Source organism: Dipodomys spectabilis, unplaced genomic scaffold, assembly GCF_019054845.1.
Source record: "Dipodomys spectabilis isolate Male_0828 unplaced genomic scaffold, ASM1905484v1 ptg000713l, whole genome shotgun sequence".
Taxonomy (NCBI): Eukaryota; Metazoa; Chordata; class Mammalia; order Rodentia; family Heteromyidae; genus Dipodomys; species Dipodomys spectabilis.
Window position 1 is genome coordinate 244,449 of NW_024871390.1, and position 25,021 is coordinate 269,469.

The following is a 25,021-nucleotide window of genomic DNA, read 5'->3' on the forward strand; positions in this document are numbered from 1 at the left end:
CCGGTTCCCCGCCTTCTCCGCGCGCCGAGTCCTCTCGGAGCCCGTGTGGGGGAGGGCGGGAGGGGGGCGTGGAAGGCGCGGGGTTCCCGGGAGCGCGAGCCGCGACAGCACTTCCGGGTGAGTGTGCGGGAGGGGAGGGCAGCGGAGGGGAGGGCAGCGGAGGGGAGGGAGGGCCCCGCGCGCCGCCTGCGCCCCCGCCCCGCGGCGTCCCGCGCGCCTTCCCGCGCGCCCCCCGCCGCGCGCGCGCCCGCGGCGCCCGCAAACGACGCCCCTGCGCGCGCGCGCCCGCCCGCGCCGCCCAGGCCCCGCCGCCGCCGCCGCCGCCGGGTGAGTGCTCGCGGCGGGCGCGCGCGCCGCTCCTCCCCGCCCCCTCCCCGGCGTCGGGGGGCGGGAGGGGGGGGTGGCGGGCGGGGACGGGACGCGGGGAGTGTGAGTGTGTGCGGGGGGGGGGGGGGGGGCGCCATCCATCCACGATTTGACTGTGTGTCCGTCCCGGAACCGGAAGTGGTTCTGGAGGAGCGGGCGCTGGGGCGGAATGGGGGGGCCCAGGGGGCGGGTGCCTGGCTGGTGGGTGGCAGAGTTCAGCTCCCCGGAGAGGCGAGGGCGGGACGCCCCCCGGCGCGGCCTCTGAGCGGGACGGGGTGCGGGGGGGGGGGTGACACGGGCCGAGCGCTCCCCGGGCCGTGGGGGGCGTCGCAGGGTGATCGGGGGGGGGGGGCGGGAGGCACCGCTGAGGGTCCCCGCTTGGCGAGACCCCCCCCTCCGTGCGGGCCCGGGGAGGCCGCGCCAGGCCTCGGGGGGGGGACGCACTGGGGGCGAAGTCCTCGCAGAAGTAACGGGGCGGGGTGGGGGGGAGGCTGGAGGAAGTGGCTGGGCCTGAACTTGGCGCGGTGCCCGACCCAGGAGCTTGGGCATCCCCTCCCTAGCCATCAGCTTGGCCTTCCGAAGCCACTTGTAGAGGCCCAGAGACCTTCCCCCCCCCCCCCCCTTCTGCCATCTCTTCTGTGCTCTGAGCCCTGGTGACCTGTGGCCGGCAGCCTAGGAGGTGGCACCCACAAACTGGTGTTTTGAGAGTTGGTCGTTTGTTTTTCTTCCCCCCCCCCCCCTTCCCCCCTTGAGAATTGGACCGATCTCCCTTCATCACCCGGAAAGCGGGAAGAGACACTCGCTCCTGCCCTTCTTGTCTCTGACTTCTTACTGATTGGGACGTGGTGGGGCCCATCCCAGACTGACTGCTGAGAGTCGAGGAATTGCTGAGATTCTGCACCCGTGCAGGCCCTGTAACCTAGACAATTTGTTTACAGAAAGTTCAGGAGCCCTGGAAAGGCCAAGGACTAAGACGCCAGGAGGAAGAGAGAGAGAGGGTAAGACAATTTGGGACTCATGGCTTGTCTTAAGTTTGGATGGAAGGGGGGAGAGGTGTGGAGAGGGAATCATAATTTAAAAAAAAAAAAAAAGTTTTTCCCTTTGGGACAATGTGACAAGAGTTCTTGGAGGCGGCGGAGTGGTGTGTAATACCCGAGTGGGCTGTGGAAGGAAAGCGAAGTTTTCTTGTGTGAAAAGTTGGTCCTGCACCTCTTGTCACCTTTGCTCACTACTGGGAGTGAAATGTTAAGTGTCTACCATCGGCCTCTGGAGAGGGTTGTATTGTTTGCACATGAGAAATTGATTCTCAGATAAGATCCAAGGGATGGCCTGATTTATGAGTTGAAGGGCGAAGTTTAGAGTGAGGTTTGTTTCTTTGCTTCTTTATTCTTCAGTTTTGTGTTGTTATCCGTGTCCATACTGGGATTTGAACTCAGCACTTGGGTGCTGTCCCTGGTTTTTGTTTTTTTATCTCAACACTGGTGTTCTACCACTGGAGCCACAGCTCTACTTCCTGCTTTTTGCTGGTTAGTTGAAGATGAGAAATGTCACAGACTTTGCTGTACAGGCAGGCTTTGAAACTTGATCCTCACCTCCCAGCCTCGAATAGGATTACAGGTGTGTGTCACTGGCACCCTGCTAGCATGGGATTTCTGTCCTTCATGTTCTAGTGGAAGGTGTTGAGGTGGATCTGTGGAGAGATTCGAATCTGTGACTTGAGGTTATTTGTATTTGATGTGACAGATGAAGTGTTCTGGGAGGAAATGAGTATTGTTTCTTAGCTAGTTTGGAGTGGGTAAAATTCAATGGAGTAGGCTTTAGAAGTTTGTCTGAGAGAATACAAAATTCAGAGGCTTCGTGGTAATAAGAGAACATTTCAGAAGTCTGGAAATAGCCATGCATGCATTTGAGGCTTTGAGTTCAGCACTTTCAATCTTAGAAGTAGGGGTGTGTGTGTGTGTGTGTGTGTGTGTGTGTGTGTGTGTGTGTGTGTGTGTGTGTTGGTCCTAGTGCTTGAACTGTGAGCCTGGGCACTGTCCCTGGGTGTGTGTGTGTGTGTGTGTGTGTGTTGGTCCTAGTGCTTGAACTGTGAGCCTGGGCACTGTCCCTGATTTTTAGTGTTCAAAGCTAGTGCTCTATCACTTTGAGCCACAGCTCCACTACCTGCTTTTGGTGGTTCACTGGAGGTAAGAGTCTCATGGACTGGGCTGCCTGGGCTGGCTTTGAACCCTAATCCTCTGATCTCAGCCACCTGAGTAGCCAGGATTACAGGCGTGAGCAACCTGCGCCTACCTGAAGTTTTAACACCCACTTCAGCTGGGCACAGTGGCCTCAGCCTGCAATCCTCTCTATCACTAGGAAGCTGAGGGCAAGAGTGACGGAGAATTCCAGACCTAAATAATGAGAATAATGGGTTAATCAATTTCCAGCTGGGTGATGAAGTTTATTCTCCATAGGTTTTGAAGACAAGCTGATGTTTTATTTATTTATTTATTTATTTATTTGGTGGTGGGGCTTGAACTCGGGGCCTGGGCGCTGTCCCTCAGCTCTTCAGCTCAAGCCTAGCTCTCTACCACTTGAGCCACAGCGCCACTTCTGGTTTTCTGGTGGTTTATTGGAGATAAGAGTTTCACGGACATTTCCTGCCCAGGCTGGCTTTGAACCAGGATCCTCAGATCTCAGCCTCCTGAGTAGCTAGGATGACAGGCAAAAGCCACTGGCGCCCAGCTAACGCTGATGTTTTAAGTGTTACATATTTCCTGGTCTTGTTTATCTCCTTAATTTTTACTTTGTACACAAACACACATTTCAGTACAGTAAGCATATATGAGGTACACAGGTGTATGTATGTGTATACGTGTGTACCTATGCATGTGTTGAACTAGGGTTTTGTTAGTGCTGAGGATCAAGCAGAGCCTTGTGCATACTACACGCATGCTGTGCCATTGAGCTGCAAGTCCAGGGGTATGTGATTTTCCTTCCCACATTTCCCATTTGCAATGGAAGAGACAAGGCAAAGGGACCTTCAGCTCAGTCACTGCACTGGGCGCCGGGTACCGTGGCCCCCGGGGCCCCGTGTAGAAGCCACAGTGGGGATGTCAGCCTCGGAGCAGGCCAGGTTCCGATTGTGCCAGCATGGTCCGTCCCAGGAGAGATGGAGTCAGTTCATGGGTGTCATCGTGGAAATGGCGCAGGTCCCGTTGGAAGGGTCCTTCACTCTTCTTAGAACCAGAGAGAACGAGCGAGCGATTGGTCCCTCATAGGGCTCTTTTTTTGGTCGGTCGTGGGGCCTGAACTCTGGGCCTGGGCGCTGTCCCTGAGCTCTTCAGCTCAAGGCTGGCGCTCTACCCCTTGAGCCACAGTGCCACTCCCGGTTTCCTGGTGGTTTATTGGAGATCAGAGTCTCATGGTCTTTCCTGCCCGGACTGGCCTTGAACCATGATCCTCAGATCTCAGCCTCCTGAGAGGCTGGGATGACAGGTGTGAGCCACGGCGGGCTCTTTCTTCTTTTGGCATTGTGAGGTAACACGAACTTGGTGTAGTTGTGCATTTTGGAATTTTTTTCTTTTCTCAGTGGAGTGACTTAAGTCCCCTCCCCCCCCCCCCCGCCCCCTTTTCCTTTTATTGTGTCTTGACTGCTGGGGTTTGAACTCAAGGCTTTCCACTTGCTAGACAAGCAACTACCACAGGAGTCACACCTACAGTGTTTGTTTGCCATTGTTTTTTGTCTGGGACTTGGACTTGGTATCTGCTGCTGCTTTCAGTCATGGGCAGGTGCCTTACCTCCTGAGCCATGCCTCCAACCCCCTATAGCTCTTTTTGCTGTCATTTCCCCCCCCCCCCCCCCAGGGTCTTGAACATTTTGCCCCGGACAGCCTCAGGCCACTGTCCCCCTACCTACCTCCTGCATAGGTAGGATTACAAAGATGAATTAATTACCAGGCCCCACTTGTTTGTTTTTTGGTTTTTTTTTTAAACCTGTCCTGGGCCTTGAACTCAGGGACTGAGTTCTGACCCAGAGCCTCTCTGTGCTCAAGGCTGGCACTCTACCACTTGAGCCACAGCACCACTTCTGGTTTTCTGGTGATTCACAGGAGATCAGAGTCTCACAGACTTTCCTACCTGGGCTGGCTTTGAACTGTGATCCTCAGATCTCAGCCTCCTGAATAGCTAGGATGACTTATGTGAGCCACTGGTGCCTGGCTTGGTTGTATCGCGTGTGTGTGTGTGTGTGTGTGTGTGCACGTGTGCATGCATGTGTATGTGTGTGTGCACACGCACCAGTCCTTCGGTTTGAACTCAGGGCCTGGGCACTGTCCCTGAGCTTCTTTGGCTCAAGGCTGGCACTCTACCACTTGAGCCACAGCACCACTTCTGGCTTTTTTTGCATATGTGGTACTGTGGAATCGAACCCAGGGCTTCATGCATGCTGGGCAAGCACTCTTCCACTAAGCTACCTTCCCAACCCCCTGGGTTGTATTTTCTATTTGTGTGCGGGTGGGCTTGAACTCGGGGCTCACGCTCGTCACTTGCCTTCTTCCCCCATGAGGCTTCTTCATTGAGCCTTGCCTCTACTGGCTTTTGTTTTTAGGTGCTGGTCCTGGGCCTTGAACTCACGGCCTGGGCGCTGTCCCTGAACTTGTTTGCTCAAGGCTGGCGCTCTACCACTTGAGCCACTGCTCCTCTAGCTTTTTTAAAGTTGGAGTCTCGTGAACGTTCCTGTCCAGGCTGGCTTCCAACCTGGTTCTCAGATGTGAGCCACGAGGCAGCTGGCTTTTTGCTTGTCAGTTGGAGGTGTGGCTCTCATGCACGTGTCTGCTTGGGCTGGCTTCAAACTTGCATCCTCAGATTTCTCCTGAGTATGTGGGATTGCAGGAGTGAGCCACCCGTGCTGTTTCCAGCTTTTGTGTGTGTGTGTGGGGGGGGGGGTTTTCAGGGCCTGGGCGCTGTCCTTCAGCTCTTCAGCTCAAGGCGATGGCTCTACCGCTTAAGCCACAGCTGCACTTCCGGTTTTCTAGTGGTTTATGGCAGATAAGAGTCTCACGGACATTCTTGCATAGGCTGGGTTTGAACTGCGATCCTCAGATCTCAGCTTCCTGAGTATCTAGGATGACAGGCGTGAGCCATCAGTGCCCGGCTATTTATTTCTTTATTTACTTATCCGTTGTGAGGCTTGAACTCTGGGCCTGGAAACTATTCCTGAGCTGTTCGGCTCAAGGCTGATGCTCTAGCCCTTGAGCTACAGCGCCACTTCCGGCTTTTTCTGCTTATGTGGTGCTGAGGAATCAAACCCAGGGCCTCATGCATGCAAGGCAAGCACTCTACCACTGAGCCACCTGCCCAGCCCAAACTAGGGTTTTCTTATCTGAGCCTCTCAAATAGCTCCCATGACAGGAATGAGCCCAATAGAACAGGCCCAGTTGAGTGCCTTACATTCATTTTCATTGGTTCATGTTGGTTGACATATGCATATTTTTTTGGTGCTAGTCCTGAAGAGAGGACCCAGGACCTTCTCCATAGTAGGCAAGTGCTCGACCACTTAAGCCATGCCTCCAACCCTCAGATTGATCGTGTGTGTGTGTGTGTGTGTGTGTGTGTGTGTATACGCCAGTCTAGGAGCTTGAACTCTGAGCTTGGGAGCTAGCTGTCCCTACACTTTTGTACTCAAAGCTAGTGTTCTACCACTTGAGCCCTACCACCACAACTCTACTTCCATCTCTTGGTGTTAATTGGAAATAAGAGTCTCATGGACTTTGCTGCCTGAGCTAGGTTTGAACTGCGAGCCTCAGATCTCAGCCTTCCGAGCCGTTAAGATTACAGATGTGGCGCCGGTGGCTCACGCCTGTCATCCTAGCTACTCAGGAGGCTGAGATCTGAGGATCGCGGTTCAAAGCCAGCCAGAGCAATCAAGTCCCCATGAGACTCTGATCTCCAAAATGAACCACCAGAAAACCCGAAGTGGCGCTGTGGCTCAAGTGGTAGAGCACTGGCCTTGAGCTGAAGAGCTGAGGGACAGCGCCCAGGCCCAGAGTTCAAACCCCACAGCTGACCCAAAAAGAAGATTACAGATGTGAGCCATTGGTACCTGGCTGTGTCTGCTGTTTTTTGCTGTACCTTGTAGCTGATCACTAAACCCTTTACTTCTGGGTGGTTTCTTTGTAATGAGTGGCCTGTGTAGTCGTGGCTGGTAGAAGTGTCTGTGACTCTCCAAGGTTTTCTCAAGGTTACCTTGTCTAGGGGGGGATGTTGTTGCTTAATTATTACTGTTATTTGTTTGTGCCAGCACCAGGGCTTGAACTTAGGGCTTGAGCACTGTTCCTCAGCTTTTCCATTAAAGCCTGGTGCTTTACCACTTGAGCCACACCCTCTTCTGGCTCTTTTGGTGGTTCATCAGAGATAAGAGTCTCTAGGATATTCCTGGCCAGGCTGGATTCAAACCACGCTCCTCAGATATCAACCTCCTAAGTAAGGAGGATTCCAGGTGTGAACCGCTGGTCCCTCCCTAGAGCCCAAATCCACTAGCATTTTTTCCAAATACTAGTTCGTTTGTTTGTTTCTTTCTTTCTTTGAGCTATAACAGAAGCTTCCTCCTCCTATCCCAGGACAAACCAGCTCTTTTTTGTTGTTTTGTGGTTTTTGTTTTTTGCCAGTCCTGGGGCTTAAACTCAGGGCCTAGGCACTGTCCCTGAGCTTCTTTTGCTCAAGACTAGCGCTCTTCTACTTGAGCCACAGCACCAGCCACTTCCAGCCTTTTCTGTGTATGTGGCACTGAGGAATCGAACCCAGGGCCTCATGCATGCTAGGCGAGCACTCTACCACTGAGCCACCTGCCCAGCCCATGTTGTTTGGTTTTATGAGTCCAGGGTTTGCTCACCTCAAAGTTGGGAGTCTCCTGTCTTGGCTCTCCAAGTGCTGGGGTTGGACATTTATGCAACCGGCCTGGGGATGGGTTCGATTCCTCAGTACCACATAAACAAAAAGCTGGAAGTAATACTGTGGCTCAAGTGGTAGAGCGCTAGCCTTGAGCAAACGAAGCTCAGGGACAGTGCCCAGGCCCTGAGTTCAAGCCCCAGGTTTGGCACAAAGGTAATAATTTGCTGGGGTACAAATGGCTCAGTACATGTCACCCTAGCTCCTCGGGAGGCTGGGATCTGAGGATCGTAGCTTGAAGCCAGCCTGGGCAGGAAAATCCATGAGACTCTCATCTCCAGTAAACCATCAAAAACTTGAACATAGAGCTGTATGTAGCTCAAGTGGTAGAACAGTAGGATTGAGCACAGAAGCTCAGGGACAGCACCCAGGCCCTGAGTTCAAGGCCCAGGACCAGCACAGAAAAAAAAAAAAACAAAGCGAAGAGCAGAGCGTCACTCTGTGCGTTCACGTGGCTGCATGGGTGGTTTGGCAGGATTCCCTCCAGGAAACGTAAGACTTAGGGCTCATCTGTATCTGAGAATCCTGCCGAAACTTTTGGATGGTTCTCTATGGCCCAGGGCAGAGCAGCACAATGGGGGTCCAGGCAGTGAGGAGCCTCTTGCTCCTGACTTGCCCCCGAAAGTTGAGGCCTTTTATTTGGACCCCACTACTTACAATGCGTTATCCCGAGGTTTCACAAGAGGTGGATTGAGGGATGTGGTCCAGAACGGCTTGTTCCTTTGCTGTTGTTAAACACCTGGAATGGGCCAGGAGCATTGGTGCTCACACCTGTAATCCCAGCTACTAGAAGGCTGTGATCCGAGGATCATGGTTCAAAACCAGCCCTGGTCACTCTTAGCTCTGCATGCTGGTAACTTTTTTCTTTGAACTTGAACTCAAAGTCTGGGCGCTGTCCCTCAGCTCTTTAGCTCAAGGCGAGCGCTCCACCACTTGAGCCACAGCGCCACTTCGGGTTTTGGAGTGGTTCTTGGGAGATGAGAGTCTCCTGGGGACTTTTCTGCCCAGGCTGGCTTGGAAGCTCAGCTCTCAGCCTCTGGAGTAGCTGGGATGACAGGTATGAGCCACGGGTGCCTGGTGCGCTGTGGTGGTAAAAATATAACGGACACGTAGTTTTCATTGTTCATGTTTGTGGAGTAGAATATGACCATTGTCTACCTGATACAGTGCACTGATCAGAGCAGTGTAATTAGCCTCTCTCTCAAATAGAGGGAGTCTGGTGGCTCACGCCTGTAATCCTAGTTACTCACGAAGCTGAGATCTGAGAATCAAAGTTCAGAGTCAGCCTGCGCAGGAATGATCAGGAGACATTTATTTTTTATTTTTGCCTGTCCTGGTGTTTGAACTCAGGGCCTGTGCGCTGTCCCTAAGCCTCCGTGTGCTCTAGGCGAGCGCTTTACCACTTGGAGCCGCAGCACTACTTCTGGCTTCTTCTGAGTGGTTTATTGGAGGTAGGAATCTCATATGGACTTTACTGCCTGAGCTGGCTTCAAACCCGATCCTCAGATCTCAGCCTCCTGAGTAGCTAGATTACAGGTGTGAGCCACTAGCCTGGCCAGAAGACTCTTTTCTCCAATTAGCCAGCAAAAAGACACAAATGAAGACACGGCGGAAGTGGTAGAATGCTAGCTTGGAGCAAAAAAAAAAGCTTGTAAGAGACAGTGCGTAGGCCCAGGATTGGCGCACACACGAGGAAACCCATTTCTTTGGTGATAATGTTTATTTCCTGTTCTTTCTTTCTTTTTTTTTTTCCTTCCATGCCTCCAGTCCATGGCTCTTCCTGTGGTGCTGGGGGTTGAAATGGAGGGCCAGGTGCATGCCGGGCAAGTTGTGTACCGCTGAGCCACCCTACCGGTCTCTTCCTCTAAACTGCCCTGTCCTCTGATGCTGTTCCAGTTATTAGACAGAGAAGCAGTTTAGTAGGATGTTAGAGCTGGCAAAGGGATGGATGCCTAGACCCTCAGATGGTCATTCTGGTTGTTTTTTTCAGGCTTCGGGTGGGGCTTGAACTCAGGGCCTGGGCGCTGTCCCTGAGCTTTTCCCCCTCAAGGCTGGCGCTCTACCACTTGAACCACAGCTCCCTTCCCTCTCCCCATTCCTCGTAAGCTTAGCTATCAGCCACAGAGTGGAGTTTGAACTCCCAGAAGCAAAGTATTGGAGAAATACAAAGCAAGAGCATATCGTGTTGTAAATTCCTTCAGCTGGAAGTCTGGGGTGCTCCTCCGGTGTACCCCCTTATCCCCTTGTTCCCACTGCTCAGTCCAGCAAGCATGTACTCAGTGACAGGACAGGTGTTCTTCAACCATGGCGCGTTCAGTGCGGCCGCTTCATCCCCAGATTTCAACAGGTGCCCCCAAACTTGGTTCTGGGTTGAGCGTGGTAGTGCACGCCTGTAACTCCAGCCACGCAGGAGGCTTTGAAGCAGGGGGAGGCCAACCCAGGCGGACAAACTTGGTGAGACCATATCTCAGAGTTAGTTACAGCGCGCATGCTCGGGCGCATCTGGGATCTACACCGTGTTAGGAGAGAGGCTCTGGGTCAGAGGTCGGCCCCGGGCAAAACACACATGAAACCCTAGAAACACAACTCAAGCACCCGAAATCTGGAGGTGTGTGTCAAGGGGTCCACGGCGTGACTTCCCCATGGCGCCCCCCAGCGCGGGTGGGCTGCATTTTCCTTGTTGCGATGTGGCTTCAAACCCGCTCAGGCTACAGAGCACTGTAGACAGAGATTGGAAAGTTCCTGACGAGGAAGATGGAGTTGGGGGGGGCGGGGAGGCCGGTACAAGGCCGGAGGAGCCAGAGGAGGAGGCCAGCCCATGGCCCCGGCGGCTTCTCCCCCCTCTCCTCCTGACCTCCTTTCTCCAAGGAAAGCGATCCGCCCTGTCCCATCGGCCCGGTGGCTCCCTGGTTTTGTCCCTTAGTAAGGCAGAGCACCCCCTCTCTGTTTCAGGACTGCACCCCGTGTGGCTCGTGTCCAGGGGTTCTTGTGTGATCCTTCTAATCCAGCCCTTCTGAGGTGCCTAGCTGTGTGCTGGGCATCGTGGGGTTCCAGGGAAGTAGAAAACGGGGTCCCTGCCTTTGAGAGGGGCCATTTGCACCAAGGTCTTCACACACACACACACACACACACACACACACCCCATGCTTGGAAGCCCAGGGGGCCTGAGGCCCTGCACCCCACGCCCAGGCCGGCCTGTAACAGCTCTCTCTCCCCCCGCAGGTAGAATGGAAGAATCTCACTTCAATTCTAACCCGTACTTCTGGCCTTCCATCCCCACCGTCTCAGGACAGGTGAGCGCCGTGTGCTTGAACCCCCGAACCCTGAGTGTCCTTCCTGGCTGGGGGGGGAAAGGGGGCGCGAGACTGGACCACGCCTGACCTGTGGCTCGGCGCGCTCCTCCCCTAGATCGAAAACACGATGTTCATCAACAAGATGAAGGACCAGCTGCTGCCGGAGAAGGGCTGTGGGCTGGCCCCGCCCCACTACCCCACCCTGCTCACCGTCCCTGCCTCAGTCTCCCTCCCCTCGGGCATCAGCATGGACGGGGAGGCCAAGTCGGAGCAGCTGACCCCGCACAGCCAGGCGCCGGCCACCCAGAACATCACGGTGGTGCCCGTGCCTTCCACCGGACTCATGGCTGCCGGTGAGCCTCCTCCCAGCCCCCGGGGAGGGGGTCTCCCCACGAATCAGCACCCCAGCCCTGCGGGGCTCTGACCCCCCGGGGAGCTGGGATGGCCGCGCATGCGAGACGCTCGCGATCGGCTCTTTATTAAGCGCCTGCTGTGTGCCTGGCCCAGCGCTCGGCATGGCGGGGTGCAGGGGAGTAGTGTCGAGGGTGCGCACGGAGACCCCGCTTTTGACGAGGTGACCCTCTTTCCTCCTCTGACTCAAGGCGTCTCCTGTTCGCAGCGGTGGAGAAGAGAAGGGAGCCAATCAAGGGGTGAGTCTCGGGGTGGGAAGGCCTGGCACGCGTGCAGCCCCGGGTTCGAGTCCTCAGTACCCCTTACACACGCAGAAGAAGTCCGAAGTGGCGCTGTGGCTCCAGGGCAGAGCGCCAGCCTCGAGCCAAAGAAGCTCGGGGACAGCGCCCTGGCCCCGAGTTCAAGCCCCAGGACTGGCCGTTTAAAAAGGGGGTGGGGTTAAATCTCTCCACCCCGGAGGGAGCAGGGTCAGGGGTTGGCACCCCGCTGGCCTGGGGTTCCCTGGCCCCGTGGGTTGGGGTGGTGGGGAGGGGATTCCGAGGCCACATGGTGGGGGGGGGTCATGAGAAGGAACTAGGGCAGGATTGGGGTGGAGGGGGGACCCCGGACCCCACCTGACCTGTCTCCCCCCCCTCCCCCCCAGGTCCGGGTCTCGTGATCACGTCTCCCTCCGGATCTCTTGTGACCACAGCCTCCTCCGCTCAGACCTTCCCCATTTCGGCTCCCATGATAGTCTCCGCTCTCCCCCCCGGCTCCCAAGCCCTGCAGGTGGTCCCCGAACTGTCCAAGAAAGCGGGGTCCACTCTCCCGGAGGAAGGTGGCGGCGGCGGCGGCGGCGGCGGCGGTGGCGGTGGTGGTGGCGGTGGTGGTGGCGCCCCCCCCAAGGCGCCCCGGGGCCGTAAGAAGAAGCGGATGCTGGAGTCGGGGCTCCCCGAGATGAGTGACCCGTATGTCCTCGCCCCCGAGGACGACGGACACCAGAAAGACGGCAAGACCTACAGGTAGGACTCACGGGCCAGGGCCTCGTGGGGAGAGAGAGGGTCGCTGCGCCCGCTTGCCCTGCCCCTCCACCCCGCGCAGGGCGGGCCCGGGCCTCCTGCATGTGTCAGCTGCTGCCCACGTGCACCCCCTGCCCCCCTTTTTATTAGTCAGCCTTAACTGCCGAGCGACAAGAAGGCCGGACTAGGATTTCTCTCTCCCACGGCCCTTTTCCAAGAATCTGCCCACCCTGGGGCCCTGTATGGCCGGGGTGCGGGGAGTAGGACCCCCCCATACACGCACACCCTTTCTGGGGTGTCTCCTCTAAAGGACTGTGCCCCCGCTGATGGCAGAAGTCGGTGCTCTTCGGTGGTTCACAGCTTTTGCATATGGCGCCACGCGCAGATCCATCACAGTGCCCGCCTGTCCCTCCCCCCCCGCCCCCCCTCCCCACGGGTTTGGGGAGTCGCTGCGGACAGGGCCGAGTGCATGGCTGGGACAGGGGGTCGTCCCTAGCGTACCGAGATGGGCAATGTTGTTCCCATTTTAGGAGCGAAGGGAACTGCGGCACAGGAAGTGGACAGAGCCTTGGGCTCACGGATACAGTTCCCGGCTCCACCACGAACTTGCTGTGTGACCCTGGGCAAGTCCTTTTTCCCCCCCCCTCTCTGGGCCTCAGTTTCCTCATCTGTAAAATGGGGAGAGTTGCGCGCACCTCCCGCGTGTCGGGAGGAGGTAGCAAGCGCGCCACGGCGGGGAGCATCAGCAGGAGGTCGAGCGGTAGCCACGTCACGTCACGTGCGTGCGTGCAGCCTTAGCCCACTCGAGCCGTGGAGCGCACCCTTCCCCCCTCCCCAGCAGAGGGCAGAGTTTCTGGGCCCAAGTATTGAGCACTGCGGGGTTCCAGCTGGTCATCCCCAAGTTCACTGCAGCTTTATTATTACAGGTGTACCCCACTTTATACAATTAACTGTTCCCGGAACATTTCCATCCTACCATATTCCAAAGGTACCTGACACGTTTGATTCCTTTCACTGAGGCGATCCGTTGTGTATCCCTTGATAACGTGCAAACCCCTGTGTCCTCCAGTGCGTTAGACGTGCGGGTTTGTACCTGCTCCAAGCGTGACCACCGGGACACAAACCTCTGCCAGTGTAGATGCTGCTGTTGTCGGGGTTCGGGTCTGTCAAGATCTCTCCTCATGGGGATGTGTGTGAACCCCCTCCCCTCCCGGCATGGTCAGTGGGAAGGACTCTGCTAGGCCTTCCACCCCTCAATGTTCTTGGAATCGTGTTCTTTTATGCCGGTTCTGGGGTTTGAACTCGGGGTACAGGCGTGAGCCACCAGCACCAGGCTGTTTGTCGAATGCATGAAAGACCCCATGCTTACATGACTAAAGAGCACTGTACAATTGAAGAGGGACTAACTATCCTAGATAAAAATAATTCCTTCGGAATGCAGACCCCTAGGGCTAGAAAGATGGCTCAGTGGTCGAGCGCTCGCCTTGCACGCATGAAGCCCCAGGTTCGATTCCTCAGTACCACAGACACAGAAAAAGCCCGAAGTGGCGCTGTGGCTCAAGTGGTAGAGCATCAGCCTTGAGGAAAAAAAAAAAAAATCTCAGGAACAGTGCATAGGCCCTGAGTTCAAACCCCAAGACTGGCAAAAGAAAAGAAATGCAGAATTCTCTATAAAGTTCCAAAGGGAAAAATTTACTTCAAGGAGTTTCACTTTGGTTCCATGGTATAGATGTAAACTTTAAAAAACGGAACGAAAGCTCCCAGTTGGCATGTCCTGCATCAGCGACCTCTGCTCTAGCGTTGGATTGGGATTTGGGAGGATTGAGTTCTGCCGCTCGGAGCACGCCAGCCTTGTGTCTCTAATAGGAGAAGATAAGTCATGAATCATTCTAGCCCTCATCTGTCCCGTGGAAATGTTCGGAGGGAAATCTGAGCATTAAAAATGGTTAAAATGGGCATCTGAGCACCGGGCACTGGTGGCTCCCGTCTGTCATCCTAGCTACTCAGGAGGCTGAGATCTGAGGATCACAGTTCAAAGCCAGCCTGGGCAGGAAAATCCATGAGACTCTGATCTCCAATAAAGCACTCAGAAAACCAGAAGTGGCGCTGTGGCTCAAGTGGTAGAGCGTTTGAGCTGAAGAGCTGAGGGACAGCGCCCAGGCCCTGAGTTCAAGCCCCACGACCGACCCCTCCTAAAAACTGAGGAAAAATCCAGGCTATTTATCGGGTCACTGTAAACAGGATGGCGCCCCCCCCCTTCCCCGTGGTGTGCCCCTGGCCCTCTTGGGGCTGCAGTGGCCACACAGGGTGTGTCCTGAGGCCGGGCACTAGCTCCCGTGGGGCACAGGGCTGCCTTGGCCACCACTCGCCTAGGTCAGATCGCTCAGGACTCTCACTTCATCCGACTTCACAGTTAGAAATCACAGGCTGAGCATCCACTGCCCAGAGGGCTCGGGATCCACCCGGGGTGTTGCTGGTAGTGCAAACTGTGTGTATACAGGACGATGAGGTTCCTCGGGGAGCGGGGGACCCCTATCTAAACTGGAAAATTTGTGAGGCCCGGCTGCATGCCTGCAATCCCAGCACTTGGGGAGGCTGAGGCAGAAGGATCGAGGGTTTGAGGCCACCTTGGCCTGGTAGCCTCTTGAGAAAAAATAAATGTATGTATGTATGTTGCCCACACAGTCTGAGAGGAATTTTATTGGGTCTTTGTATCGAGCCTGCATTTTACCTTGGCTGGAACCTGTCACGGGGGCCCGTGTAGACTTCACCTGGGCCTCAAGTCGCTGCTTCGGAGGCTTCAGAATGGGAAAGCAGCTCAATTGTTCTGAGTGGGGGTCCCGGGGTGATCTGACTCCCAGAGCGACTGGCCAGTGATCTAGGCCCCTTCCCCTGCCCAGCGCCTGCCCAGCATCTCTACTGGGCAGGAAGGGGGTGTTAGCTTGGCGACACGGCTTTGTAGTGAGCAGCCACCCCTCTGGACGAATTACTCACTTTCCCAGCCTCCTTTGAACCGGGGACACTCTTTGGGAGGTTGGTTGGAACGAAAGGAAACATAAGCCAGGTTTAGTGGCTCACGCCTGTAATACTCCAGGCTGCGAGTCTGAGAATCTTAGTTCAGAGCTAGCCTGGACAGAAAAGTTCACGAGACTCATCTCCATCCCATGAACTGCAAAAAATGCTGCAGGTGCCTGGCACCGAGAAACACAGCAACAGACGGGAGGGAGCTACTGAACCCGCATCGGCCTTTAAAGATCGCTTAGTCTATTGTCATGATCTTTTAGCAGTTTCTGCAGATTCTGCTCTAATGGGAACTTCTGAAGCAGATTTGTTTATTTGTCTGTGTCGATCGTGAGACTTGAACTCAGGGCCTGGACGCTGTCCCTGAGCTCTTCTTCTCAAGGCTAGCACTCTGCCATTTGGAGCCACAGCGCCACTTGTGGTTTCCTGATGGTTCATTGGAGATCAGAGTCTCAGGGGCCAGGCGTCCGTGGCTCACGGCTGTCATCTTCATCTTAGGTACTCAGGAGGCTGAGATCTGAGGATCAGGGTTGGAAGCCAACCTGAGCAGAAAAGTGCCCCCTGGGATTCTCACCTCCAATGAACCCCTCAAAAACCAGAGGTAGAGCTGTGGCTCAAAATGGTCGAGCGCTAGCCTTGAGCAAAAAATAGCTCAGGAACAGCAGCGCCCAGGCCCTGAGTTCAAGCCCCAGGACCACGCAACACCAAAAACAAGACTCTCAAAAACAAGACTTGTCCCTGCCAGGGCTGGCTTTGCACAGTAACCCTCAAATCTCAGCCTCCTGAGCTAGGATTATGGGTGGGCGCCACCAGTGCCCAGCTTGCTCTGACATTTTTTAATGTAATTAACTTTCTTGATAAGAGTGCTGTGGAACTCAGCGGCTTTATTTGCATTAAAATGCCAGTGTTGTAGCCGCGGGCTCTGGTCCTAGCAAAGCCGTGGCCACTTCAGCTCAGAGCCTCTGTTGATGGAGGCTGGCGCTTGAGCTCACAATGTCCTGGATGTAGCCGGTCTCTCCATTTCCCATAGCCAAACGCTGAGGCCTGGCTTCCTATGCCAGCCTATAACTTGCACTCTTGGACTAGAGCCCAGGTAATGCAGACTGCCATCGGCGCATCCTGCGGACTGGCCTTCAGGAGACGTGGCCTCTCGGACAGAGGCCAGGGGCTGGGTGAACTGGTAGTCCGGTTGTCCAGACAATCGCATCCCTGTAAGGCCTGTAGCCCGGCTGGCTGCCCGTGCCTTTACTGAGGAACTTGGTGGCTCCCGCCTGGCACCCCAGCATCTCAGGAGGCTGAGATCGGAGGACCCCAGTTCAAAGCCAGCCCAGGCAGGAAAGTCCATGAAACTCTGATCTCCAGGCCGAGTTCAAGCTCTAGGAAAAATGTTGTGGTTCTGTTCTGAAGAGTTGCAGCTTATGGGGGGAGCAGAGGGGAGGGGCGCTGAGGGCATTTCTGAGACAATCGGGAAACCCCTACAAGGTGACTTTGTCCTCCATCTCCTGGCTCCAGCGTGCTAGGAAAGATCAGGGCCCCGGCGTAGCCTCCTCCCATTCGGCCCACACCCCCATAGCTACTGGCTTGTTTCAGCAGGGGTTTGGGGGAGTACGATTTTGAACTGCAGTGTAGGGGGCCCAGGCCCAGCTGGCCAGGGCCTCGGGAATCCTCCTTTCCCCACCCCGTCCCACCGGACATGGCCCAAGAGGACTCGAGTGGACGTCTGTGCGTGGAGATCACTTTTGCACGCACGGGGAGCGTGGCCAGGTGTGGGCACGGGCTGAGGAGGCGGCCCCTCCCCGCGGGCCTCTAGGTCAGCTCAGGCGGGCAGCGGGGCTCCACAGCGCCCCCCAGCGGCGAGGCCCTGACGCTGCCCTCCCCTTGGCCAGGTGCCGCATGTGCTCGCTGACCTTCTACTCCAAGTCGGAGATGCAGATCCACTCCAAGTCGCACACGGAGACCAAGCCCCACAAGTGCCCGCACTGCTCCAAGACCTTCGCCAACAGCTCCTACCTGGCTCAGCACATCCGCATCCACTCGGGCGCCAAGCCCTACAGCTGCAACTTCTGCGAGAAGGCCTTCCGCCAGCTCTCCCACCTCCAGCAGCACACACGGTAAGGGCCGCGACCCCGCTCCGCGCGCGCGCCCACGCCTGCGTGCCCCCTCTCCCCCCAGGCCATGTGCCTCGGGGGTCTTTGCGAACCTTTGGCATCCTCGATCACCTCCAGCTGTCTGAGAAATAAACTATATACACACATGCATGGCGGGGGGAGGGCTTGAGCGTTGTGATTTCCGATCCCCAAGTCGGGGGCTGTGCCACTGGGGGGGTGGGGGATGTGCGGCGCAGCCCACCTTCTGGCCAGGGCGGCCATGGGCGTCCAGCTGGGGGGCGGGCAGGGCAGGTGCTGTTCTTGGTCAGTTACCATGTGGAAATCAGGGTACCCATGACCAAGGCGGGGGACACCATGGGAGGGAGCGGAGGGCGTAATCAGACAGAGCACAAGGTGTCCCGGAGCTGCAGGTGGCGCTCTTCATCCTCTCGGCCAGCACCCGACCTGCGATCGATCGCGGTCGATCGATCGATCGGTGATGATGCATGGCCTCTCTCTCTCTCCCTGGCGGACTTGTGTTTGGGGGGGAGGGGCTCGTCCGCCCACGCGCCCACCATCATCGCCCCCCGCGGAGCGAGTGCTCCCTCCTCCCTCCTTCCTCCTCTCCTCCCTCACCCCCGGCAGGATCCACTCCAAGATGCACACAGAGACCATCAAGCCCCACAAGTGCCCGCACTGCTCCAAGACCTTCGCCAACACCTCCTACCTGGCTCAGCACCTCCGCATCCACTCGGGCGCCAAGCCCTACAACTGCTCCTACTGCCAGAAGGCCTTCCGCCAGCTCTCCCACCTCCAGCAGCACACACGGTAAGGGAGAGGGGCGGGCCCGCCCGCCCCGCCGGCATGCCCTCCCCACCCCCCCGCCCCGACACCCACTGCAGCCCGCATGCGGGGGGGCGGGGGACCCGCCTGGCTGGAGGAGAGGCTGGCTGGAGGAGGAGGAGGAGGAGGAGGACTCGAGTGGATGCCAAGAGGTCGTGGCGTGCCGGGCCGGAGCTTTGGGGGACACGACAGAACGGCGCTGGAGCCAGGGAAGCCGGGACTGCTCCCCGCACCCCCCACTTCCCCGCGGGAAAAGGAAATGTGCGCATGCGTCTTGCAAGATGGAGTTAGTTCAGATCTTCGCGCCCAAGCCCCAGGCGTTGGATGGGAGAAGCCCGTGCCCACCTGTAGCCCTGGTGATGAGCAGGAGACGGAGCCGCTCCAGTGGCACCAGCCACCAGTTCAGGAATGCCGGGAGTGGAGGACGCAAGACGCCCGCGCTAAGTACTCTCCGAAGATCAAGAAGCTTCCACTTCCTAAGGATGCGCCCCATCGTCCCCCCGATCTGGAGGGAGCAGGGGGAAGCGGAACATGGCAACTGCTAGAGCTGATGGATGGTCGCAAGTTGAGCTGGAATCCGGGTCCTGGCCCGGCCGCGGTGCACGAGGCGGCCCCACGGGAACGCAGGCCGCCGCCCCCGGCTGGGAGGACAAAGAAGAGACACAGGCCGGAAGACGCGGAGGCCTGTCCAGAGGCCCCGAGAAGCTTCTAGCTGCGGCGATGGTGGGGAAGGCCCCGTGGAGCAGGGCTTGGGCACGCGCCCGGCCAGGCCCACACAGCAGCGCGCCCTGTGGTGTGGGGGAGAGGTCAGCGCGCTGGGAGCTGGCCTTGCCATCCGTGGCCACAAGGCTTGGCGCGCAGCCTCCCTCGGCCTTCTCGATGCCCGGCTGGCTCACACTGCGACGGGGGCCGAGCCCGGTCCTTTCCTTCCTTCTCCTTACCGCCGCCACCGCGCTCACCTTGTTTCTGACCATTCCGAGGGGCAGGTACTATAGGAGGGTGCGCCGAGACCCCCCCACCCCCCAGCACTGGGGCTGCTCACCTGGAGCTGACCGCCGCCGCGGCCGGCGGCACAGGGCGCCTGCAGGGGGCGCTGCGGAGCCGGCCCTGCAGCGCCTGCTCACCCGCCCTGTCCTCTCTCTCACCCGTGCAGAATCCACACTGGGGACAGACCGTACAAATGCGCACACCCCGGCTGTGAGAAAGCCTTCACGCAGCTCTCCAACCTGCAGGTAAGCGGCCGCCACTGCTGACTCACGCCCTCAGCGCTCACGAGGTGCCCCAAGTAACCCCCGAACTCAGCAGCCGTAACGAAGTCAGGCCGGGCCTAGCAGGCTGCCACTGTAATCCTGCCTCAAGAGGCCGAGAGCTGAGCATCTTACCTCCATTGAGCCACCAAAAAGCCGGAAGTGGAGCTGTGGCTCAGGTGGTACAGCACCCACCTTGGTGAGAAAGCGGCAGGCCTAGGCCCTGAGTGGAAGTACTGACAACCTCTCCACCCCCTCCCCCAAAAAGAGGCAAAACATTTCCTCTGGTTTATGTGTGGTAAGCTGTCTACCCGCGCACAGTAAGCCTCATTGTATAGATATATATATTTTTTTTTTTCAAATTCTTTATTGTGATTAAGTGATTACATAAATTTCCCAAATTTCCCATTATTGTGGGATAGTGATGTTTAGTTAAAGCCACAAACACATTCTAACGTTCATGGGGCAAATTGTCTATCGTGGTCTATAACATTTATGAGTTCTATGAGCTTTGCGATACAGTTATTTCTTCCACATTGGGTGATATGTACATTTCTTTTGTTTTTCGTTCCCTCCCTCCCATCACTGCCATCGAGTTGCTTAGTTCATTTTGGTCAATGTCCAGTGCAGCTGATGGGTGCCACTGGTGTATGTTTTTCCTGATTCCCTCTAGTTCTGTGTCATCCTCCTAGTTTCCCTCCGGTGTGCACATATGTACCATATATGTGATCAGCAGCATGCCTCATTGTATATAACATAAATAGATCTTCCAGAATCCCCAAAGGAACTTTGGTGGTGGTTGCGGGGGGAGGAAGCATTGTTTTCTGCTTTTCCAATTGTTGTTGTTATTTGCATAGCTGGGGATTGAACCCAGGACCTGATACATGCAGCTAGGCCAGGCGCTTTACCACTTGAGTTGTACCCCACCTCCTCCCTTCGTGTTATTTTTTTGTTTGAGACAGGGTCTCTGTGTTACCTAGTCTGGCCTTGAACTCCTTAAGTCCAGGCCAAGCTGAAACTCAAGATTCTCTTGCCTCTGCCGGGATTACAGGCGTGTTCGGTGTGCCTGGCGTTTTTGCAGGCTTCCTTGAGCTGGGGTGGGCTGAAGTGGAGTGTGGCTGAGTGCGGCCTCCGCGCGGTAAGGTCAGGGCACAGGTAGGGTGCAGCCTCTTTGGTTAGAACAGAACAAAAAGGCAAATGCGGTGCCGGTTCACTGTTACCAGTTTCAAAGCTGAGTCCACGGCTCATGCCTGTAATTCTAGCTAGTTAAGGGGCTGAGAAGCTGGCGCTGGTGCTCACACCTGTCATCCCAGCTAATCAGGAGGCTGAGTCATGAGGATCGTGGTTCAAAACCAGCCTGGGTAGGAAAATCTATGAGCCTCCTCTCCAATGAATCATCAGAAAGCTAGAAATGGAGGTGCAGCACCAGCCTTGAGCAAAAGAGCCATGAGACAACTAAGTTCAAGCCCCAGGACTGGCACCAAAAAAAAAAAGCTCCAGAAGCGAGACGCTGCGTCTCACGCCTGTAATCCTGGCTGCGGCTCACGCCTGCAATCCCAGCTGCGGCTCACGCCTGTAATCCCGGCTGCGGCTCACGCCTGCAGTCCCAGCTGCGGCTCACGCCTGCAGTCCCAGCTGCAGCTCATGCCTGTAATCCTAGCCACTCAGGAAGCTGAGATCTGAGGATCACCTTCCGTGGCCAGCCCAGACATTGACTTTTTTTTTTGGGGGGGGATCTGGTCATAGGGCCTGAACTCTGGGCCTGGGCTCTGTCCCTCAGCTCTTCAGCTCAAGGCTAGTGCTCTACCACTTGAGCCACAGCACCACTTCTGGCTTTTTTTTTCCTGCTTATGTGGTGCTGAGGAATCGAACCCAGGGCCTCATGCATGCAAGGCAAGTGCTCTACCACTGAGCCACCTGCCCAGCCCGACTTTTTTTTGTTCTTGCTTTCTTTGCCAGTCCTGGGGCTTGAACTCAGGATCTGGGCGCTGTCCTGGAGCCGCAGCTGCTCTGGGCGGGCGCTCTACCCCTTGAGCCACAGCGCCGCTTCCGGCTTTTTCTGTGTCTGTGGTGCTGAGGGATCGAACCCCGGGCTTCATGCATGCCAGGCGAGCGCTGCACCGCGGAGCCACCTGCCCAGCCTGGACATGGACTCTCGAGTCTCTGACCTCCCAACGAACCCGCAAGAAGCTGGCCGTAGAAGCGCCGCCGAGCGCCAGCCTCAAGTTCAAGCCCCAGTGCTGGCGCGCGCATGCGCAGCCGCACGCAGGCCCGCGCGCGCAGTCAGATTCCCGCGGGCGGGGCGTTTGCGGGTGCGTGGAGGGAGCGGCCCCCCCTCACCGCCCCGCCCCTGTCAGTCCCACAGACGGCAGCACAACAAAGATAAACCCTTCAAGTGCCACAACTGCCATCGCGCGTACACGGACGCGGCCTCGCTGGAGGTGCACCTGTCCACGCACACGGTGAAGCACGCCAAGGTGTACACGTGCACCATCTGCAGTCGGGCCTACACCTCGGTGAGTCCCCAGCCCCGGGGCCGTGGGGGGGCTGGCGCAGGGGCGGGGCGCGCCCGGGCCCCCCCTGAGCCCCCCTCCTTGCTGCCTCCCTCAGGAAACGTACCTTATGAAACACATGCGCAAACACAACCCTCCCGATCTCCAGCAGCAAGTGCAGGCGGCGGCGGCGGCGGCGGCGGCGGCGCAGGCGCAGGCGCAGGCGCAGGCGCAGGCCTCCCAGGCCTCCCAGCCGCAGCAGCAGCAGCAGCAGCAGCCACCACACTTCCAGGCGCCTGGGGCGGCCCCCCAGGGCGGGGGTGGGGCGGACAGCACCCCCAACCCCCCGCCCCAGTGTTCCTTCGACCTGACGCCCTATAAGACGGCCGATCACCATAAGGACATCTGCCTTACGGTCACCACCAGCACCATCCAGGTGGAACACCTGGCCAGCTCGTAGAGATCCTCGGTGCCCCTCAGCCCTCCCTTGCAGACGCCCCTCCCCCGAGGGCGAGCAGGGGGGCCCCAGGCCCCTTGTCCCTCCGTCCCCGCGGGAGTGGCGGCAGCATCCTCTTCTCTTGACAAACCTTGGGCCTCCGACGCAGCTCTCATCCTCACCCCCCACCGCTCTTCAAAAGGAACCGCAGCCTTCCTCACTGGCCAAGGGGTCCGGAGCCGCAGGCGTCATCCCGCAGCCCCTACCAAGCAGGGCTTTTCACACGGGGGCTTGGTGCTCAAGGGAAGGCTCTAGCTGTGACCGGACAGAAGCCAGTCCAGCCCCAGCCCTCGGCCTCCCTCCCTCCTCGGCCTCGGCGCTGGGGGCTGGTCGCAGGCTAGAGGCTGGCCCTCCCCCCCAGGAACAGACAAGGGGGAGCCCCAAGTGCAAGTCGCCCCCTGCCTGCCTGCCTGCGAAGAACAGAGGGTTTCCCCGTTCTCCTCAGAGTCATCTGCCCCCCTCCCCATGGTTCCGCTCCCTGCTGTTGCTCATGGAGGGAGGAATCGGGAGGCTTGGACCGCTTTTTGTTTGTTTGGGGGGGGGGCAGGGGCTGGGAGGTGGTCCCCAAGGGGCCGTGGATTCCCTCCAGGAGGCTCAGAGAGGGATATGAATTTCCTTAGAGCCTCCTTCCCCCCTCTCTCCCAAGGCCTTGTACCCCATCCCCGTCCCAGGGCCAAGAAGCTATGAGGAGTTTTGTCCTCTGTGACCCCCCCCCCCCCCAAGAGCCAGGGCGGTGCAAAGAAGGGAGAGTTAAGACCCCAGGACTGAACTTAATCTCCCATGGTGCCACGGTCAGATGCTGGACATGGATTTATATATAAATATATATATATAAATATATATATACCCGCTCATCACGGCCATCTTTGTTGTAACCATTTCTGTGTTTATAAATGCATTATCTCAGAATTTTCATATTTGATGGTTTTGGTTTGTTTGGTTTTTTTTTGTTTTTTTTTTTTTGCCTTTCCCCTCCCCCCTCCACCTTGTCCTCTGGCCATGGCATTTTTATTTCCTTTTCCCTTCTTTTATTTTTTTAATCATGGCAGATGTCAGAGAAAAGAAAAGAAACATAAATCAGGAACCCAGTTGTTAACAAAGCAATTGCAAAATGAAAAAAAAAAAAGCAAAACCTTCTGTACAAAAAGCAAAGGGGTGTTTTTAGAACATTGTATAGAAATAAATTCATGTGAAAGGCGCAGAGACAGTGGAGCTGATGGTGTGAGCGAGCATGGGAAGAGGCTGTTTGGGGGGAGATACTGAGGGAGGACCCCCCCCCCCAAAAAAAGGGTCAGGTGCACGAATGCCACGTGCCTGATCCCTCCACCCCCGCCTTGCAGAGGTGAAAGCTTGCTTGTGGTTGAGGAACGCGGGCATGCGCGGCTGTGGTCCTGGCAGGACATTACCTGCAGGTCTGTGAGCACCAGCAAGCAGTGGACGCGGCTTGCTGCGCACCCCAGGCTGCTGCGTGGGAAGCAGGGAAGGACTGAGCCTCTCACCCCGTGGGAAGCAGTACTGACCAGGGGGTTACCCACCGGAGCTGGGGAATGAAGGGATGGCTGAAAATTCAAATCCTTTCTGGGAAAAGCACTGAGAGGACTGGAAATGCAGCTCAGGTGGTAGAGCATGTGATCTTTGGGTCAGCACCCTGTGCAGCCAGAGAATTCTAAACCACACACAGCCTGGGTGGCTCACGGCTATAATCCCAGCTACTAAAGAAGCTGAGATTTGAGGATCCTAGTTCAAAGTCACCCAAGCCGGGAAAGTGTAAGAATCTTATCTCCACTTTAAAAAAAAAAAAAATCCATGGGGGGGAAAAAAAAGTGGAAGTGAAGCTGTGGCTCAAGTGGTAGAGTACTAGCCCAGACCGAAACAGCTCAGGGACAGCGCCCAGGCCCTGAGTTCAAACCCCAGCATCTGCACACACGATAATAAACCACTGGAAAAAGTCCAAGCTCCCATTTACGACAATTGGAGGTTCTCTTGGGCTTACTTTGTGGGGTGTGGACAAATCAGGCCCACTTAGTTTGGAGGTAGATATCTAAGGTTGAGTCTCAGCAAGTAGTCTGATATTGAGAATAAATACAGCAGTGTTGGTAGCTTCCTGAATAACTATTTTCTCTTAACTTTCAACAACTTGGAAATAGCCCAACAGCTCTCTCTTCTTTCATCACCACAATTAGAACCAGAATATTCTTGTAATGCCTTATCACAATGCTACGAGGTAGGTACTGTTATTGTTGTATAGAGGGAAACTGATACATTATCCAAGGGACTGAGCCCCACATAACTCCCATTTCTAGGCTACTCCAGTGCTCCAGAGGCAGAGATCTGAGAAGCACCGTTTGGAGCCAGCCTGGAATGCCCATGAGACTTATTTCCAAAAAAAAAAACAAACAGCTAAAAGCCAGAAGTGGAGCTGTGGCTCAAGTAGTAGAGAACCAGAATTTAGTGAAAAAATGCTGCTCTGGTCCTACATTCAAGCCCTAGTACGTACATAAATAAATGAACCAAGGGCTGGTGGCTTAAAAGCCTGCCAGAGCACAGCAGTAATTATAGCGGTGTGTGTTAGGATTAGTGCTGTCTTACATCACTGTGGCAGGTTTTACATCACAAGTCAGCTGTGGTCGGAAGTCCTCGCTGATTTCCATTGAGTGCAATGCACAGTATCTGTTCTTTGGCTAGCATGTCTGAGCTCCATTTTCCCAGGCCTTTCGGAATACTGGCATCATTTATGCCAGAGATACCAAAGGAGACCAAAGCGTGGAGGGAAGTAAGTAGTATGTCATTTCCATGGGAAGCCATATTTGCAAAGAAGGACAAGAACTTTGATCCAA

General features: G+C 56.3%; 1 protein-coding gene across 5 annotated transcripts; it reads left to right on the forward strand.

Moving 5' to 3' along the window:
• On the forward strand, positions 1-23,099 carry Znf384 (zinc finger protein 384). Of its 5 annotated transcripts, none has more exons than XM_042672462.1 (12): positions 78-117; positions 1,305-1,364; positions 10,519-10,589; positions 10,705-10,942; positions 11,192-11,239; positions 11,644-12,001; positions 12,529-12,621; positions 16,906-17,130; positions 17,752-17,934; positions 19,103-19,181; positions 21,554-21,712; positions 21,807-23,099. In XM_042672462.1, the coding sequence occupies exons 3-12, from the start codon at positions 10,524-10,526 to the stop codon at positions 22,146-22,148; spliced, it is 1,791 nt and encodes a 596-aa protein (XP_042528396.1). In that variant the 5' UTR covers positions 78-117; positions 1,305-1,364; positions 10,519-10,523; the 3' UTR covers positions 22,149-23,099. The 5 variants fall into 5 exon arrangements, with proteins under 5 accessions (XP_042528399.1, XP_042528396.1, XP_042528397.1 ...); XM_042672463.1 differs by lacking the exon at positions 78-117 and adding an exon at positions 313-327; XM_042672465.1 differs by lacking the exon at positions 12,529-12,621 and having other exon boundaries at positions 1-117.
• Positions 23,100-25,021: the final 1,922 nt, after the last annotated feature.

Coding starts and splice junctions, on each gene's coding strand:
- Znf384 (XM_042672462.1), top strand. CDS start 10,524: ATGGAAGAATCTCACTTCAATTCTAACCCGTACTTCTGGCCTTCCATC. Junction 17,935..19,102: donor CACCTCCAGCAGCACACACG/GTAAGGGAGAGG, acceptor TCACCCGTGCAG/AATCCACACTGGGGACAGAC. Junction 19,182..21,553: donor CGCAGCTCTCCAACCTGCAG/GTAAGCGGCCGC, acceptor CGCCCCTGTCAG/TCCCACAGACGGCAGCACAA.